General features: G+C 43.4%; 1 protein-coding gene across 13 annotated transcripts in view; it reads left to right on the top strand.

Moving 5' to 3' along the window:
- The window catches only part of LEKR1 (leucine, glutamate and lysine rich 1), a 60,760-nt gene that overhangs the window by 16,416 nt on the left and 27,596 nt on the right, over positions 1–16,748 (top strand). For 12 of the 13 annotated variants that reach the window (XM_042881123.1, XM_042881122.1, XM_042881115.1 and 9 more), the window contains exons 2-5: positions 7,818–8,032; positions 12,441–12,560; positions 13,122–13,297; positions 14,644–14,829. In XM_042881123.1, coding sequence (XP_042737057.1) covers positions 7,818–8,032; positions 12,441–12,560; positions 13,122–13,297; positions 14,644–14,829 — 697 coding nt within the window. The remainder of the gene's footprint in view (positions 1–7,817; positions 8,033–12,440; positions 12,561–13,121; positions 13,298–14,643; positions 14,830–16,748) is intronic. The other variant, XM_042881124.1, reaches the window with a different exon arrangement.

The following is a 16,748-nucleotide window of genomic DNA, read 5'->3' on the forward strand; positions in this document are numbered from 1 at the left end:
TAGCAGAGTCTGGATAAATTCTTCCTGGAATAGTCAAGAATACCATTGAGACATTGGGTAAGATAGGCAAAGCAAGAGAAGGAAAGTACTTAGGTAAGGGATGAACCTGGGAAACTTATAGAGCCACCAGCAACTTTCTTGGCAGCACGAAAAATGCCAGATACTTTTGTTTATTTGGAAATCACTTTGCAAGCATCAGCGGGATAAGCCGGTTAGGAAAAATCAGTGCAAGTTTCTCAACCAAACAATTGAGGATTGTTCCAGATCCAGTACTGCTCTGTGCTTTCCCATGACTTGAAGCTGTAGCTGGTGGCCCTTCAGCCACCTGTCTTTCTCTTGGCTTGGTTCCTGATCTAGTGCCCAATCAGAGTGCTGTGCATGTGCTCACATGAGGAGGAGGCAGGTGTGAGAGCAGGCACAAACTGGGCAGGAAGTAGGTGACCTTATTTCATCCAGTGGGATTGTCGGTGTTTGCTAGTTTTTGTTGACCTGGGTTTTAGCTTACAGTAAGGAACACACTGGTGCCAATCTAGGAGGGATTGTGAGTGCTTTGTCTGCAGCATTAAGAATATCTTAGTAAGAACAGGGCATATTTAGAACAAATGGGTCAGATGCATTAATACAAAATACGCAGCATCGGGAAGGCATTAATACAGGAATTGCGTGTGAAACTTGGCCTCAGTTATCTTCTCATCAGAGCTGCTGAGGTGTTGGTTCTGAACTGCAGACTTGAAGAGTAACACTGCTGGTGGGATCTAGAAAGAGCAAAAGTGGCAAAGAGCTTAAAAGCTCTGTTCTGCTAGTAATTGGCAATAAAACTAGATTTGCTTATTATAGAAGATGCTTGAGGGCACAGTAACAGTATTCACATGTGTAGGAAGGCAGTGGCTGTCTTCCACCTCAGACACAAATTAATCTTATCTTCACTGTTCTAGACATGCTTTGGTTGAATGAGAGGAACTCCAGAAATTGGGGTAGTGAGCACTGGAGCAGCTCACCCAGGGAAGCTGTGAAATTCTTCCTGTGCTGCTGCAGAGGGCAAATAAAGCCAATTTTTGCTTTGGAGTGGAGCACAGAGCTCAAGAGCTCTGTTTCAGCTCTGTGGTGTGCTGTTAACAAAAACACCTCTGTGCAGAAGGTACGTTGGTGCTTCTAAATATGAACACGAGTATTCTCAAGTTCCTGTCCCATCCCACCCAGTCACCTCAGTGTGAGATACATGAGTTCTAAGGCAATGACAGGCCAAGATTTTGGGATCAGTTAAGAGCCGTGGTTTTACACATCCTCTGCTGCTGCTCAGTTTCTTCACTCACTTGTAGTTACAAGGTAGGGGCTTGGTTACCTCGCCCTCACAATTTCCTGTATATGTATTTTTTTACCTTTTATGTACGCATTCTTATTCCCTTCACATTCTCTGCTTCTGAGATTTTATAGCATCTCTTTTGGAATCTTTCAGTTTGCTCCTAGCATAAGTAGGACTTGTGCCAGCTGTAGCTCATTGTGCCTGACAGAGCACATGCTCCCAACATGCAGCTAACTGGCCAGTGGAACATATGTATCCAGAGAGAGTACGTTAAGCACTGCAATTTCTGCTGCAGAATCAAGAATGCTCAAGGCTGGGTGCTGGTTTGGGTTGGCTTGCTCGGCTTGTGATGTTGCAGTGCTCAGAGCAGATCAGAGTAAGGGATGCAGAGCAGAGCTGTCATCGTTTCTCTCTTCCATGCTGTGGGTGCATGGAGCTTTGTGAGTTGTCAGCACTTTGAGCAGCAATATCACTGCCTCCAAAACAATGCTCTTCTGGAGGATGTGATGCTGAGGGATAGGAATACAGCCTATCCTGCAGGCAGCTCAGTTGCCAGAGTCTGCTTGGGAGGAAGACCTGTTGCAGTGAAGCCATGGATGCTGTAGCAGAAGCTGAAATAAATTGGCAGGCTGGGCCCAGCAGGTGTTGACCACTACATTTATTAAAACTTTAAAGGTTTTAATCTAGAGAGGAAGAAGCTTCTTGACATTTTGTGATTAAATTATAGATGAGGAGGGACTTAGTTGATAAGAACTTGAAGAATCTTTGGCTTTGGAAATCATGTAAGAACTTTAGATGGCCCTGGTTCTCTGTCTCTCCCTTCTACTGCCTTTGTGAGCTCTTGTGCCATACGCATTGCAACGTGAGTGCTAAACAGGGGGGGGGAAAACCCAGCAGGTAAGTGAGCATCCACGTGTCCTTTCAGTGTGAGTAGATTGCCAGTTTTTCATCTCAGTGAAGCGGGAAGCAAAACTGCAGCCACCTACAGAAGAGGGTCAAGTGACACCCTGAGTCATCAAAGCAGCAAACAAAGTTACATCTCATTTTATATCTTACTTGGCAAATAGGTGATCCTTACTTAATACCAATAGCAAAATTAATTGGGCACGAGATATCCTTAAGTATTAGTAGTTCTCATCCTGGGAGCTTAAGAAAGTGAACGAAACAGGAGCTTTGAAGCTGTGTTGTACATCAGTACAGGACGTTCCATGGTATTTGACTCTCCACAAAACATCATGTGCATTGCTAGCAGCAAGTGGTTACTGATTAGGTTGGCCACATGTGCTATAGATTGAGTGCACTATGGCGTCTTTATGAGCACATCTTTCCTTACTTTTCTTTGCTCCCTTTGAACCTGGGATTGTTTTTCTTTCCATAGGTTCTTACACAGTTCCAGCTGTGTTAATTAGCTGAAGAGTCAAAGCTGTCCTGTCCATTGGGACTGACTTTGTAGATGTGGCGTGCAGTGTAGCTGTGTGTGTAATACTTGAAGCAGTGTTGATACCAACAGCAGTTTAGAAGCAGCACTGTTTCTGTTCACGCCCTCTGGATGAGCACAGTGATGTAATGTGAATGTTCTCAGTGGCTGTAACGTGCTTTGGAAAAGATAGCAAATTTCTGCTTGTTTTTGCTAAAAGCCATGTATTGCAGCGTACAGAGATGTGCAGCTCTGCTGGCTGAGCTGTGGGGCTGTGGTTGCTTTGGCCTAACCGGATTAGCAACCTGCTATGTTACCAGTGTTTGTTGGGGTACTGGAGGATTTGTAGGAGCAGTTCTGAATGTGGATAATGATCTTCAGTTCTGAGAGTTCTGGAGTCACCGTGAGGTGTTTTGATCTCTTGCTGTATTCATACAGCAAGTCATACAGGGCTGGGGCTGTACTCACTGTGCTCAAGTGTTCCTGCATCCTGTCCTGAGCCAGCATCCAAGCACGTTGCTGGGAGCTGCAGGGATTACAGGAGCCCTTGCCTCATGAGCAGCGCGGCCTGCACGGCACCGTGGGCATGTGGTCGGTGTTAGCAGTGCTCGTGTGGGGCTCTGCTGTTACTTGCAGTGCTGTACATCTTTATGATTCATTAGTCTGCTTTAAATGCAAGCAGGAAACCATTAAAGCTACCTGAAATATGAGTATTATTTCCTGTTGTGGCAAACTAATTATCTCGGGGCATATTTTGAATGAAATGTTTGGGACTGGGGCATTCTGTTTTTACTGCAATCCTTAGTGGTATTTATATGTATTCGAGGCAAGTACTGTGGCTTGTATTTTGCATCTGCTGCTTTTATGGATGTTGAGAAAATAATTATGTAGGCAGCATGGCTTAGCATTGCAACCTGCAGTGGCTCAGCATTGCAGCATGGAACGCTTTCAGACTTGATGCTGGCTGCAAACTGCTCACAGAAAACTGTATTTTTAAAGAGGTGAAATTTCAACAGGAACTCTTAGAATCCTTCAATGAAAAAACAGATAATTTCTATCAGGTAACTCTTTGCACATGGAGCAGAAGTCTCCACTGTCTTCCTAGAGTCTTATTTGTGTGGCTGCTGTAACCATTTCTTTTTGTGTGACAGATCCCAGATAGCATGCTAGGAGAGGGAAAATAGAGTGAGAGAAATGAAAGTAGTGTGGCGGAGGGGGTTAAAATGAGAAGAAAGTGCATTCACATAATCAGGTCAAATCAAACAGGCAGAATAAAACGACCAGTATACAGGAATAATTTAAGAGTGCCCAACTGCAATGTAATGCAGTTCTGTTTTCTGGAGTTCTGTGTGTTGCTGTGGGACGAGGGCAGCTCGGACAAAGGCAGTGTAGTGTTGGTTTTGTCTGCTACTGGGCCAGTTCTTGCTTCAGCAGCCTCAGCTTGCTGGGGCAGATGGGGCAATTAGTGCAGCATTGTGTCCCAGGGGCACGGAGTGCTGCCATTCCCCAAAGCTCTGCCTCCCTGCGCTGCAGGAGTACGTAAGTATGGTGCATCAGTGCTCCTGGCCCTGTGCTTTCATTTCATGGGCCACACGGACGTACTCCAGACTTCTTAGATAACCTCCCTGCCTGAGGACTTAAGGTCTCGCTTTTAGGTGTCACAGCTATTTCTCAGTTTCCTTCTATTGCCTGTTTCCAGCATCGGTGGCCATATTTGGGGCCATTAATGCCCAGCTGCTGCTGAGTCCCTAAGGAGATGCTTTTCCTTTAATGAGAACTTAGGTCTTTAGTGTTTGTTGTCAGTGGAATTGGAAATACAAGCAGAAGAGAGCACAGTGCCCAAGTCAACGCCCCATGTAGCGTTTTGGTCAAGCAGAAATGATGTAAATTCCCATCCTGCTACTTCAGAAGCTTGAAAAGAAGCTTGTTATTCAAAGGGCTAAAAATGGGCCAGACCACCAGTCTTTTTTTCCCCTTATAACTTATGCTGTCCGTATGCTCGCAGCGTTGAGTCAGACAGATGTGACTACCCATCTCCACTGCTCCTGGGAGCCGAGATCCATGTAACCATGGAGTAACAGGAGTTCTTCCAACACTGAACACAGCTCTCGGTCGGAACTACTCCCACGGATGCTGTAGTGGAACAGCTGCTGGAGCGGCACAGCTCGGGGTGCTGCCTCGTGATGTGGTTTGTTCTGGACGTAGCTCTCATCCTTTGGAGCATCTGGTGTAACGTATGTCAGAGCCGTAGCTCAAAACCTTCCTTGTTTCAACGTTTTGTCCTCAGCGAGTTTCTTTGTTTCTCCTTTTGCTGTGAGCACACAGTACTGTTCTGCTAAATCAAATATCAGGGTTGCTTTTGGTATCCCTCTGTTATCTTTTTATGTCCTATTTGCCCTCGGTATCCTTGTTCAGGTTGACCAACACCACAATATTGAATCACCTTCAGGTTTTAAAAAATCTGATTTCTTTTTCTGCTCACTGCTTATCCTCACAGTCTTTTTTCTGTTGCACTTCTGATTTTTTTTTTTTTTTTTTTTTTTTTTTTCAAAATGGATTTTTTTCTTTTTTTTTTTCCCTCTTATCTCAAATGCAAACAGGAAAAAGATGATGACAACAATCCTTTGGTCAAATGTAAATAGGAAAATAGGGAATCAGCACAGATCTCCTAGTGGTTACTCCGTGATGATCCCCTCCCAGAAGAGGCAGCTCTGTAAGCAAAAGAACTAACAAAGACGTGTTTCCTATGTGCTTGTGCATAGTGGCTGATGAGCCTTGGTGCCTTGGGTACCAGGAACAGTCTCAAGTGGGATCTTCTCCTGCACAGACCTGCATAATGTTCTCCCTGCATGCATTACCTGCGCAGGGTAATGGGACTGAGCCGTGCTCCAGGGCATTCCTTAGGAAGGGATCAAGCCCTTCGTGCCCACCTGGCTGCGTGACACCTGTAGAGCACAGTACTCGTGCCTTCAGTGCCAGGGTCACTGATAAATGACCAAACTTAGTTCACAAGTGGCTGAAGGATGACCATAGAGAATTACATGCACAAACAGAGCAGTCTTATTTCTCTGGAAAACTGTGCAAAGCCCAAATCCATGTCGTTTATAAGTCATTTTGAAGGCGTGCTAATGCTCTCTGGCTTCAGCCTTTGAATCAGTGGAGCTGCAAGATGGCTTTGTCGTTGTGTTGGTGGAGTGAGATCAGCACCTGCAGCACAGCAGTGCTCCTCTGTACGGTGCTCCAGGAGATGCTTTGGGTGCCAGTGAGGAGAGCTCTGGTTTGATGGTGGCAATGAAAACTAAGGAGAGCTCGGTGAGCTGGTGTTATGGTGGTGTTTTTCAATCCTGGCACCCAGTGAAATTCCTATAGCTGTTTGTTTGAAAGGCAGAAGTGCTGCAGGAGAGCACGATGTTCTTTGGGGGATAAGAGCCCCCTCTCTGTCCTCCTTATAACAGCTCATTTTGTCCCTTTTCAATAGAGTAATTTTAGTGCTCTGGAACCTAACGATGTTTATCCCGAGTAACAGTTTCATATTTCCGAGCACGGTTTGCAGCTGCCAGGAAAAACAAGCTTGGGTTTTCAGTTCATTCAGAGCAACTGTAACGAGGAGAGTTTGAAACAGGGGCAAAACTTAGAAATTGGAAAATAAAGTTTGGTCTGGAGATTCCGGGGCAGCCTGAAATACTTTTTTTTTTTCTCATGCTGTATCTAAATTGTGGGGTAATGGATCTCCTCACAGTTTGTTTTTGAGAGCTGTTTTCCTGCCTCTAAGCATTGCTTATTTCCATTTATCCCAGTGTTTCAAAATGTCCTTATTTTAATTTTCTAGAGCACAGGGAATTCTTACATTTTACTCATTTCTCTTAAACTGTTTGCTTTTTGTAAGGCACTTTGTTATAAAACTTGTAACTGTTGATAATTGCATGATAGGTTGAAGGCTGCTTTAAATGCTTATTAGACAAACAGCTACAGCTCTGGCTGCCATCAGTTTCCAACTGCCATACCTCAAAGCTTGCCCATAACTTTCTGTTGCTTGGAAGTTGTCCTTCAGCTGTGCAACGAGTGTCCTCTGCTCCAGTCACATTTCTGACTGTTTCCTCCCAAATGCATCCGTGCTGCTATCCAAGAATGGAACGTGTTCCAGAGTGGCAGAATGAGAGCAGCCCAGGATGGAAGGAGCCTGAGGAGATCCCTCAGCACAACCCTTGGTCACAGAGGGAGCCAGAAGGGACAGGGAATGGGATCCTGCCTGCTCTGTGCTTGCATGTCCCACGTGTGGTGTCACACTGCTGCGTGGCTCTGGCTGGCACAGTCAGTCTGTATGCCTTTCTTGGGCAGGCTTGGTCCTGTGTCACTGTAAGCTGAGTGGTTTTGCTTTTTGTTTCCTGGAAATTAAAGTGGTTACAATACACAGGGATAACTGATACCCTGAGTAGCAAGGGTGAATCAAAGTCTGAGCAGCCTGGTCATTTCTGTGACGTGTCGCTTACTGCAGAGCTCAGCGATTTCATTGCTTACAAGAGTGTTTCCCACTTTAATAGATGGTGTTTCAATTAATGTCTTCAGGTACTTTACCAATGATGAAATTTCATACCTAGCAAACTGCTTACACTTTCCACCACATTCAAGTGCCATTTGCACTGTATCACAGTGGCAGGACTTTTACTTGGGTTATTTCTGTAGATGACTGAATTACATTACATTACACTATCTATTTTTTCTTTTGCCTTCTCAGCTGGGTGTGAGTTGTCAAAAAAAAACCCCACAGTAATTAACATTTTTCTGGCTCATGCAAGAGGAGATTTCATTAAAGAGTAAACTTAGCAAAACACACAAGGCTTCATCTTATTTAAAATTAATGTGTTAAACATAGCTCAGAAATACTGCAGTGTAGAGTTCTGGAGGAAGCTCCTGCATAGTAAACTGCATAGCTGATTATCCTGTGAAGATTCTGGTAAGCAAAAGCACAATCTGATCATAAACGTTCCAAAGTGTTACAGAGTTTAGACTGTGCTTAAATCACGTCAGTGGCTCTGATTTTTGTCACTGTATTCAGCTAGTTTCTTGCAGCACTCTAACAGTTTCCTCTCTCCTTAGATGTCTCGGGACCAGACGGTGTGCAAGTACTGTGGCATCAGCTATTTGATACTGCATGAGTTTAAGGTGATGGAAGAAAAAATAAAAGCAATGGAAAAGGAGATTAAGTTTTATGAAGGAAGTCTAGAACGGGAAAAGGGACTTCAAGAAGAACTGCAGTCCCTTTACCAAGACCTTGAGCGCTGCCGAGCTGATGGGAAATCCAAAACAGAAAGGTCAGAGCATGTTGTCCAGTGCGATGTTTTTCCTCATGTGTATGTGTTAGGTCACGTCATTACCAAGAAGTGAAAACTACTAGTAAGTTTCATCTTTTTTATCAGATACAACAAACATACTGTAATATTTAAATCACACTTTGTGGCGTTCTCTAGACATGAGTTTTGAATTCTATAGTGGTTTAGAAACAGTCAATGTACTTAAAGGAGAAGAAAGGCTGGAAGGCAGTTTGGGGGTATTTCCGGCCCCCCCCCCCCCATGCCAGTCCAAGTGAAAATGATCAAATATTTCATCTTATCATTTTGTCATTAAAACATTTGTAATACTTCTGAAGAAATCCCACAGCCCAGGAGTTTCACCATTCTGAAGTTTGCACTTACTGTCTCATGGTAACACTAAACATCAGCGTTTGTGCCCTGAGAAGCTCGCAGTTCGCTGTCTGTATGATGATATAGAAAAGCAAATGATGATACAGAGCACTAAAACAATTCTGAACAGTTCTGAACGTCTTGGGGGCTGCTCGTGGCTGTGCTCCTCTGAAGTAGGAGCCTGCAAACGCTTACTGCTTTACTGTTGCAAAGGTGCTCCTAGTTCAAAGGGGTCGTTTGTATTCTCCAGAATTCCAGTACTGCAAAACGTCTTTGTGTTCAAGTGGAACAACAGTTAGAACGGTGTGGTACGAGCAGAGGAAGCAGAAACCTGTTGGTAATTCCTTGCTCATCTGAATCACGCTGTCAGAAGCTCGAGTATGGGTCAGTCCTTCTGGTTCTAAGGGCTCCCATTCCTCGTGTGACTGACTTACAGCCAGCAGCAATGGACCTAAGCCTGAAAATACAAAGCATTTGGGGTATGTAGGTGCTCTCCTAGGAGACTGGGAACCCTGGAGGAGAAACAGCTATGGATTGTTCGTAGCTGAAGTGCTCTCATCCATTCACTTTTTCACTTTGTTTTGTGAATCACTCAAATACTGTAGCACTTGGACATGGCTGTTAATGACTTCTGTTTAGGACAGCATTTGGTAATATAGCAAATAAAACATTCATTTGAACACACAAGTTCACACAAGCTTGAATAAGACGCACATTTTGTGCCTCACCCTGCTCATAACTGTATTTCAACACTTTTTCATTGGAGCTGAACTGCCTCCCCCCAGAGTTGTCAATGGTTCTTTGGTTTGACAGCATGTTTCTGAAGTGCGTTGCTCCTTGTTCCTCCCAGGGCTCTGGGTGGCAACTGTAGCAGCAACAGCACTCTGTGTGTTAGCAGGTAGGTGACAGTGTGTTCCTGATGAGGACCATTTGCCACAGCAGGAATTACATTCTCGTTTAGCTGACTTTTTGTAGCAAAGCCGGAAGAGTTAATGAACATTTTATCTCTGCGTTTTTCCCCCTAAGGCTTTATTTGATTTAAAACCTGCTGAAATGAAGCGGAGTACTTTCAGTAGGCTTTCATTCAGACCATAAATCAGCTATTGTGCCTTGTTAAATCAGCTGTCTAAATATTCCTTATCTCCTTTGTACTGTCCCGGGTCTGCCGTGTTACCTTGGGCCGCTGGCACAAGCTGACTGCTCGGCGTATTAGCTTCTTCCTGGTTCTTGTTGACAAATCTCTCTTCCCAAACTGCAAGTTTTAATCAGAAACCAAATACACCCTTTTTCATCTCTGGTAGACCAAGAGATTTAATCTTGTTAGATGCAGCTGGTTTCATTTTTATATTCCTTTTTGGTTCCTGTGTTGCTATTGTCTGTACCTGTGGTTAACCTTGAAAGCCTCCTGAGAACTTCAGCTCTTGTGGAACTTGGTCCCCTGCCCTTCTGGGTCTTGCTCAGAAGGGGAATTGTCACAGACTTACCATCCCATCTTCCTGGAAGTGCAGGTGTGCTGGAATTGAGCCCCTCTGCATGGGAGCCCTGCGCTCCCTGGGGCTGAGCTTACTGACCTCACTGCACATGGGTACCCTCTATTTACAGGACCCACGTGCATGTATCACCCACAGCCTGATCATTTTTCTAACTAGCAATCTAAAAAATATAAAATAGGCTTAAATATGCTTTTTAAAGATGATAGTGCTGAGCAACATGGATGTGAGAAGAAGCAAAACCGTCTTATGATGTATAGAGACCTGAAGAAGTATATAGATATCACCAAGTAAGGCTTGTCTAAGATCCCTTGTAACTGTATTCCTGAAAACACTTTTTACAAATCAAGCAGGAGGAGTTAACTGCTGATTATTGCCATGCCTTAACATCATTTCTTTTCTATGCAGTTATCAAATTGCTTGTAACTACAATCTCTCTCTGCAATTCAGTCTGTCCATTCAGATAACTCCACTCCCTTAGAAGCGATTCCTGAGTGAAGCTGTGAGGGCAGAGATTCAGTAGGTTGTAATTACTGGAGCTGAAATTGGTAGCCAGATAGGTAGCACTGGGAAATAAAATATTGGCTTTCTTCAGAGATGGGTTTTGAGCTGGTTGTGATGAGGCAGCCATCTTTGTCATCGTTTGCCAGGCTGATGTGCAGCTTTACCTTTGCTTGAATGCAGATAATCCAGACTGCCCTCACAATAGGCTTTATTTCTTTTGAGGCAATAAAGATAACAATTAATGCAAGATCACTATGTTCTCATACTTCTCTTATAATTAAGTCACTGAGTGATCTACTGAACTCTGAACTTTGTGCTAAATATCACCCAAATAACATGCTTATTTTGTCCTCCTTATGGGAATGAGAGTAAACAGAGTGCAAATGTCTTGCCTTGTCTACCTGTTCTTTTGTGTGTGAATGATGAAAAAATATTGATAATGTCACTTTGAAACCGAGGGTGCAATTCTATGCTGACCTCATTATACCAAATCTTTGGAATGGAAAGGGAAAGCAAATGTCTGCTCTGACTTGCGAGTTGCATTTTGAAACTAAAATGCAAAGGCATTTACAGGCAGGTAGGGGAAATTTTTCCTAGGAAGGTAATGCCAAAATTACAAATATCTGTATATGTATTTCCCTTTCAGTGATCACAGTTGGGCCCCAACAACTTGCTTCTTAAGTGCCAGATGTTCGGTTATGGATTTGGCTGAGCTCTGCAGACCCAGGTTTCTCTAGCAGGACTGCTGCTTGTTAGATTTGCATTTTCATGCAGATGCATTATAGATGATCCATCTGATAACATTAGCTAACACACATGAATATTAAGGCTTAACTTCTTGCTACAAATCATTCTTGTTTTCTCTTTATTTCTAAAATTGAAGGAAATGCTGGTGTAATACCTCTGCCATCCTTTGGTTTCGTGAAGTACTTGTGGATTCAAGTATTTATTTGCTAGTGACAGTGAGTCACTCGTAGACAAATAGATCATTTATTTACTTGACTTCCACAGGTTGGCTCAGCTGTTTGTTCTGTGCACTTCCATTCATTTCATTACAATTGTGGGAATAACTCAGGAGTTGTTGAAAGAACAATGTATTCGATTAGATAGTTAACGCTGCTGTAGCTGTGCTTGAAAGCTAAACAGATCAGAACCACTGCTGTGATGAGAATGTTCAAAAGGTCATTTTTTCAGATGCCAAGAGAAAAGTACAGATGAGCTACCAGCCCTGTGGACAGCATGGCAGTTATGGGTTGTGGCCTGTGTGTGCAGCAGGGCTGTGGTGGGACGGAAAGCTCCCCATTGCACCCCAGGGCCCATCCTCCTCATGCAAGCAGGTGCTAGTGGAAAAGACATGCTGGGTTTCTTGTCCCATGTGTCATCACGGGGCCATTTTGTTTCAGAATATAAGTACAGAACTTAAAGCAAGTCACATGAGGACATGGGGAGGTTGCTCTGTGATTACCAAGTAACGATTATGAAGAAGCCACGTGCCAGTGTTAGCAAATGCACTCAGCAGCCATCCACAGCAGGCATCTCAACACGTTGTCAGGGTGTTGTGTGAGATGTGCCCAATGCAGCACGTGCTCTGCCTGCCCTGGGTTTGAGCTGGGCTGTGCCCTGGGCTGGTCTGGCTGGCAAGAGGTGAGGCTGGGAAAGCCCACAGGCAGCGAAAGCCCCGTCTCGCTCAGCACACTGCACCGTCTGATCAGCTGTCTGGTTTCAGTCCTACTCCTTTGAGGTGGGATGCAGTGCAGCCCCTCTCCTCAGCTGGGTGCTGCAGCAGCCATGAGAAAATGGGGTTTTGCCACTTTGTGCCATACATCTCATAATCTCAGGTACATGACTGTAACTGAAGCACAGATGGGACCAATTTTAATTTGTATTTTTAATAGGAAGAAGGGTCCTGATAAGACATTCTCCTTTGCTTCTTCCTCTTGAAGGTTGATATGTCAGCCTGAAAAAGGCAGATATCATCACTGGAAAGACCTCAGTATATTTTTGTTTTAAAGTTGAGTAATACCTCACTTTATTTACATTTATAGGATAACAAGCCTAACAATGGAGTTAAAAACCAAACAAGATGAACTGAAGAATGTGAAAGAAGATTTGCGGTATTTCCAGGAAGAAAAGGAAGCTGCCCATAAGCAATCCCAGGTGCTCAGGTGAGGACCTAAAAAGCTTTGCTCTTGGCAATGCCTGTGGCAAGTGGTCAGCTGAAAAGATTTTTTTAGATGCAAGGAATGCAGTGAGTGAGAAGTGATTGGAACCATCTCCTGGTTTTGCTTATCCAGGATATACGAGATGCTGTAGTGCTAGCAGGGGTAACCAGAACATGTGAGTGCTGATATTCTTAGCAGCAGGCTGGCTTTGTCACAACTTAAAAACCATTAAAGAACACTTAGAAGGAAGTGGGTACCTCTTTTAATACAGTGGGGATACAGACTGCTTACATACTGTTTGTAACAGTTCAGCTTGAGCCTACAGAGGCAGTTCTTTAAGCACTGTTGCTCTGATTTCTCAATAAAAAGTAACTGTTTCATTTTTACATGTGAGTTTAAAATCAGTGTTTAGAAGAACATTGAATTTATAGTAAATTTCATCCAACATATTTCATACTGAATTGTAACCCAGTATACTATAAAATATGATGTAACAGAAAAGCAGTTATCAGGCGTACAAATAAGGTATTTTCTCATAGCTGCTGTTATTTTTCTGCTTTGCAGAAGTACACTGGAACACCATTGCTCAACTCTGAGCAGGGCTGTCTCTCTGTTTCCTTTCATCAGAAGAGAACTAGAAAGTATTAAGGAAGTTGTGTCCAGTAACCTGGAGAGCTGGGCTGCCCTGAAAGAAGAAATTTTTCAACAAATAAGAACTGTTAGCAAAGAAGCTTTGACAGGTAAATTATGTTGTTGTGTGCTGGCAGGCAGTGAGTTTGAAAACTCAAATTTAGGCTTGAATAACAATTCTGCCTCAGCTGAGAGAGGAGTTTTGCTGGAAAAAAAAAATGGTGTAGTGGCAAACTGCACCATCCAAAGGATCCAAAGAAGCTGTGTGTTGGCTCTTGCAACTTTAATGCCTTTGGTCACACTTTGCATCTTTGTATTCAAATTCTTGCAGCTTTTTAGTGTGTATCAGTAGATAAACCAGTATTTGGTCTGGAGTCTAAGTGTATCAGGATTATGAGGTTGCAAAGTGCTGGTAAGCTGACACCACCTAGCACAGAACTGGTCAGGAAGGTCCTGTCTGCAAAGCCTGCATGCAGAAATTGCTCTGTGGCATCCCTTGTTGTAGCAACAACCAAGGGAAATGTCAGTGTCTTGCACTTTGGTTCATGACTTCATCTCCTAATTAGACTGAGCACAGAAAGTATTGTGTGTTCCTAAGAATTCCTCTCCTCCTGTGTTCTCTGTGTTCCTTCTAGCTAATCAGGAGGATATGTACATGCTTTTCTGCAGACACATTCAGGTTCAAGGAGTTTCATAACATTGCTAAGCAAGGTAGTCATGCATCTTTTTTTCCCCTTCTGAGTGATGTTCAGAAGCCCTTATGCTCTGTTTTATGAGTTAACATTTGGTGACATATGATTGTTTTATTTTGTCTTACTGTATTTTGCAACAAGATTTTCAGAGCTTGTTTTTTACAAGAAACTGCAAGTGAAGAAATGTTAATGAATTGCTACTCCTTACGCCTTTGTTTGAAAAAAGAAATTGTGAAACCCATTATGTATGTACATCATTAAACCTTGGTTATTTAATGGCAAGTAAACACAGGCAAAAAACTTAAAACCTTTTGCCATTTACACTGTTTAGTCTAACAATAAATTGATGTAATTGTGGAGTAAGGCTACGGAATGCTGAAGTCCTGAAGCTGTGAATCAGGCGTGGAGCAAGGGAAAGTGATGATATTGCCTTCTATCAGGATATAAACATGCTTGTAAAGGTATTTGTCAATATGTAGCTCAGAAGACAATACAGGGGAGCAGCTTACCCTTTCCAGAAGTCATTGAGGCCTCCTGAAGAGGCACTCTCCAAATAAAGATCCTTCTCCTTTAAAAGAGAGTGAGGAAGGGTCTCCCAGTTGCATTGCTTGCACCTGTATGCTTTGTGTTAGCCACAGCTTCTCACCTGCTGCTCAGCCATTGGTTCAGGCCCTGACCTAGCAATCCCCGGGGGTACATCAGGTGAGATGCTTTTTAATGAAGGAGGTAAATTTGACAGCAGGCTATGTGCTTTTTCTCCTCAGAAATACCCAAACTGAATCAAAAGTTAGCAAAATCCCAGAGGGAGAATGAGTGCCTTCAGGAAAAGGTAAAACATCTGACTCTGGTGGCTGATACGGTTGAGCTGAAGACTCAACAACTTCAAACTTCTCTTCAGCAAGGGAGTGAGCTACAAAGCAGATGCCGTGAGCTACAAAAGGAAACATTAGGTAAGAGAATTTTGAGATTCTAAGCAAATAAAATGAAATGTAGGGTTCTGACCATTACTGTGACTGTACTCAACAGCTGAACTCAGGTTCTAATAAAGCACTGTTATGTATTTAGGTTAGTATTTCTTGAACCCGGTTTCTTTAGAAAGCAGCATAGTATTTGTGGTGCTGACTCAGAGGTGTTTTAAGGCATTTGGAATGCATAGAGGTGGTGCTGTTCCAGGCATGGCTTTGAGCCATCAAATTGGCACTGTGATTACCATGCCCCCTCATGCACAGTGTGTGATTTCACATCTAAAGCAGTGGCTGTCCGTGCTAGTCATGATGAAGGAATTTCACTGATCCTTCAGTAGCAGTGATAATATCCAACGTGAGACTGAGGAGTGGAAGACTGCAGTGACTGTGGAAGACTCATCCAAAGAGCTATTGACCCAGACTGCCACAGGTAGGTTTTATTTCTGTCACTGTATAACAGTGCTGTTAGGAAAGCTCCAGCAGAGGTGGATTTGAATGCCAGGTATGAGCAGATAACTTTACAGCCTTCACCTTATTGCCTTTTTGTGGTACAGGCTCTCGCTGTACTGAAAATTGCTCAAGCAGGCAGAATCAGTCAGAAAACAGTCAAGGTGACTGGCTCAAAACCAGCACCAGAGTTGCAGATCCTGCAGTGTAACCTACAGCAATCATTTACTGCAGTTAATTAAGCTTTCCTTTCTCTGCTAGAAGGGTAGCATTTATAGAAGGAAAGTTTGATGTTTTTCTTGTGCCATTCGAAGAAAGCGTCCTAAAGTTCTTTAGTACAGCAACCTGGATGTTCCACTGGAAGTGCTGATAAATGGCAGTTATTTACAGGTTATCTGAGGTGACTGTCCCAGGTTCTCTGAACAGAACCCGTGCAGCTGTGCTTTGGTACCTGCTTGTGACTTGCTTGCATAGTGGCGTGTTTTGATCGTATTGTTACTCCTTTTGCCCTGATACCTGGCTTCTCTGTTATTTACAGCCAAAAAGATTATTTTCACTTTCTTTTTAGGAATATTGTATGCTCTAACTTTGTATAAATAAGCACAAATAGTGGTAAGATGTCAAGCAGTTAGGCCATTTATTATTGGTCTTTGTCTAGAAATCTGAGTGGGTGTACAACCTGACTGCCATGGGGAAAACATGATTGCATTTGACATGTGTTTTTCTAGTACAAAAATTAGTAGCAATAAAACAATCTCAGTGCAGGAAAAGCTCCTTCTCAGGCACACTCTGACATTCCCTTTGTGTTGAAATGCCTTTTAATTTTTCACACAAAAGAAGAAACTTGTGGGTGGCACAAGTTAAACTTCCACTGCTGCCGTGCAGCCTGTTGCAGTTCCTTCCTTAAGCAAGCACTGAGAACAGCTGTGCTTGTGGCGTTCAGGACTGAAGATTTTTCCTGTTGTGAGGTGCCACGTTCAATAAATCTAAGATGATCTTGCTCATTGCTGGGTGAAGTGGCTGTATGTGGGCACGTGAGAGTTTCAGTGATCTCAGTCGTTGTTCACATGCATTCTTGGGAGCTGGAATGTTGGCACTCACTGCTGCTAAAGTCTGAAGTCCGGTCAGTTTGGAGTCCTGGCCTCACTGCTGAAAGATGGCACGGTTCAAAGCACGGTGCAGGAACTCCAGCAGCAATTACAGGACAGTCTGTCTTCCTTACATGTCTCATCCTGATCCAGGACATCCTCGGGCCTCATAGGACAGTCTGTTAAGCCTTGAAATATGTGGCTTAATATCCTTACGTAAGATATTTGTATTGCCACATTTATACTGGCATGAGAACTACCCGGTGTTACAACTGGAGTACCCTCTTCAGTTTTGTAAAGCTGTTTGCTTCAGAAATTCCTGTTTCATGTTGGTTTCATGTTTAGATGCATTGTAAAGATAAATTTTCT

This window comes from Lagopus leucura, unplaced genomic scaffold (assembly GCF_019238085.1).
Source record: "Lagopus leucura isolate 7727_CA_CO unplaced genomic scaffold, USGS_WTPT01 Super-Scaffold_100029, whole genome shotgun sequence".
Lineage (NCBI taxonomy): Eukaryota > Metazoa > Chordata > Aves > Galliformes > Phasianidae > Lagopus > Lagopus leucura.